This window comes from Pteronotus mesoamericanus, unplaced genomic scaffold (genome assembly GCF_021234165.1).
Source record: "Pteronotus mesoamericanus isolate MK-2021 breed Mesoamerican mustached bat unplaced genomic scaffold, CSHL_Meso_final contig_177, whole genome shotgun sequence".
Lineage (NCBI taxonomy): Eukaryota > Metazoa > Chordata > Mammalia > Chiroptera > Mormoopidae > Pteronotus > Pteronotus mesoamericanus.
Window position 1 is genome coordinate 5,496,243 of NW_026555073.1, and position 2,650 is coordinate 5,498,892.

The 2,650-nt window shown below is 33.2% G+C and overlaps 1 protein-coding gene across 1 annotated transcript; it reads right to left on the minus strand.

The window, feature by feature from the left end:
• Positions 1 to 431: 431 nt before the first annotated feature.
• TENT5D (terminal nucleotidyltransferase 5D) lies at positions 432 to 1,607 on the minus strand. The gene has a single exon (XM_054566603.1). The coding sequence runs from the start codon at positions 1,605 to 1,607 to the stop codon at positions 432 to 434; it is 1,176 nt and encodes a 391-aa protein (XP_054422578.1).
• Positions 1,608 to 2,650: the final 1,043 nt, after the last annotated feature.

The following is a 2,650-nucleotide window of genomic DNA, read 5'->3' on the forward strand; positions in this document are numbered from 1 at the left end:
ATCCGTTGACAGTAACATTTACTGGGGAAAAAATGGAGTGAACATAACAAAAGAATTGATCAAATGCTGGGATTTGTCTTTACCTTTCAATTTTAAACCATGAGCCTGTTCTTTTATACTTCAATCAAAGATATAGGCTTGTCTAATGTATTTGTCACAACAAATTTGAAAGTCATAAGTAGTAAGATTTAAAAATAATTTTAAGTGGTCCATTGTATCTGAAAAGTATTATAGGTAATTGATAATATTTGAAAGTCATGTGAAGTGGTAAGTTCACAGATGATTTTTTATTTACTATAATGCTTAAGCTAGAATTGATGGAAGATATTTGGTAACAATGCAAAAATAAAAATAGATATGAAATTCCATGGAATTTGGAAACTTGCTTTTAAGAGGTGTTTGATTAAAGCAAAGTTTCTGTTGCACGTTTTTTAATTCATACCATTTGGCATAAAAAAGTTCATTGGGTAGTATGGCCGAAAGAAAATAGGTGGTGGCAATCCAGGTAATGCATAATAAGGAGAATACTGTCTCTCAGAGGCAAAGTATGGAGCAGGCTGATAAAAGCAAGTTACATTGTCTGTATTGGGTAGAATATTCTGTTCTCCTAGTACTTTCAGAGCCATGTAGGTAATCATATCGATTGTCTGCCTTCTTTCATGACCCATGAGGCAAACGGTGCTTTCATTCACAACTCTACGCAAGGTCATAAGGTAGTCATACTTGCTCTTTTCTTCACCTCTGAAATGGTTGTGGAGGTATGATTCAATCTTCTTTTGCTGTTCTCCTACATCAGGAAAATCAATGAAAAATCTAGAACACATGTAACGTTCCAGGGTCTTGATTTGTGCTTCACAAGCTGGCTTAAAGTCATGAACCAGCAAGTGGCTGTACTTCAGAAGGCCACCACCTCTAATCTCTTCGGGTTTTCTGGTAGATATAAGTTTGTATCGCAAATGCATCATTGCTTCCTGAAAATCTCCGTACATGCTTTCTGCTACCACAACAGGATAGGATTCTTGGGCTAGCTTAGCATTTTTGTCACAGTAGAAGTCTAACATGGGATCCAAAAGAATCTGAAAGGAATCTACACTGAACTCAAACTGTCGTCTGAGTGAATTCACAAATTTTAGCTCTACGTTCTTCCCAGTATTATTTGAAAGAGAGATGAGACTCCAACGGTCATGCTTATTGCAAACTTTGACCATCTTTTGCACGTAAGCCTCTTTCATGATCCTTAGGGTGATCTTTTCCTTTTTTACACCTTTTGGTAAAAAGTCAAGTAGACAACCTAGAACTATGTCCTTAACAACCTGAAATTCTTGATCATTTGGTAGTTCAACACCAAAAATAACATCCAGATCCTTATAGGTGATTCCATTGTGGCTTGCAAGTATGTAACTTGCAATGGAACCATTCAGTCGGGTATCTTTAACAATGATTCCTTGCTCTATCAGTTGATCTTTTACAACATGAATGATATGTTTTGGTTTTACCTCTAATGTGGGGAAATTCCCCTTTCCGTGAATTGGAATTACTTCATCTAACACTCGATCCAGTATTACAACTTGATCCCAAGTGAGATTGCTGAATCCGATTTCAGACATTTTGACGTCAATAAGTCAACTGGAAAGCGAGCAGAATATTGGGAGGGAATGTTAGCATCTTGAAATCAGTGTTATACCCAAAGCATGTGAAAAAGTTAAAAATAACTATAACTGAACAACAATAAATAAAAAAGGGAGAAAAAAGTTAAAAATAGACTTACTCAACATACAGTAAATCAAACTAATACTAGGAAGTAAATTATCAATATATCTAATTGTGGTTAAATCTATAAGTGAAATAAAGCCACTTTGATTACAAAATTGGTAGATGCATTAGTGCATGCAAACAGACATTATCAGGGATTTATTAGAATTATAATTATTTTTGATGTAAAATCGTGGCCTTTTTCAATCTTTATTCATGTAAATACTATAATGTTTGTATTTGCCTGGTGTTAAAATTTTATTCATGAGATGATCATAATACATCACTGAGGTTAATTGTCATGAGTTTAAAGTCAGATCAAGACAGCATGTTTCTATGTTAGATCCAACTGACCAAATGGCATGATGATGGCATAATGTTCAAAAGCAATATATAACATCTTTAATTCAAGAGCATTAGAGAACTCATTTTATATATATTTCACAGAAAATGCAAGTTAGATTTTTTCAAAAATAGCCTTGAAAATAAGCATTATTATGAAAATAAATATGTGACACATTATTATTTGTGATAATATATGTGTGGCACACACACAAACACATATACACATCTAGATATATATGAGCAGAAAAAACATAATGAAATGCATGTTGCAATGGAATAAATATAAGTGATTTATATTGATCTGTAATCTAGACACACCTTCACCATGTTCACCTCTATTAACATGGATTATTAAGATCTGAGAGCAGTGTTATGCTTCTTTGGCACACCTACTATTCATTTTCACATGATATACAATATAATATAATAAGTACGAATTTCAAATATGACATTAAAATAATAAGGCTTGTCTTCATGTGTGGAATATGGCTCAAGATTTCAGTTATACCTCATATAGCAGAATTAAATAAAGACAAAAGATTGCAAAACTTAA

Bases quoted from the DNA above. Each gene is read 5' to 3' on its own strand.
- TENT5D (XM_054566603.1), bottom strand. From the start codon at position 1,607: ATGTCTGAAATCGGATTCAGCAATCTCACTTGGGATCAAGTTGTAATA.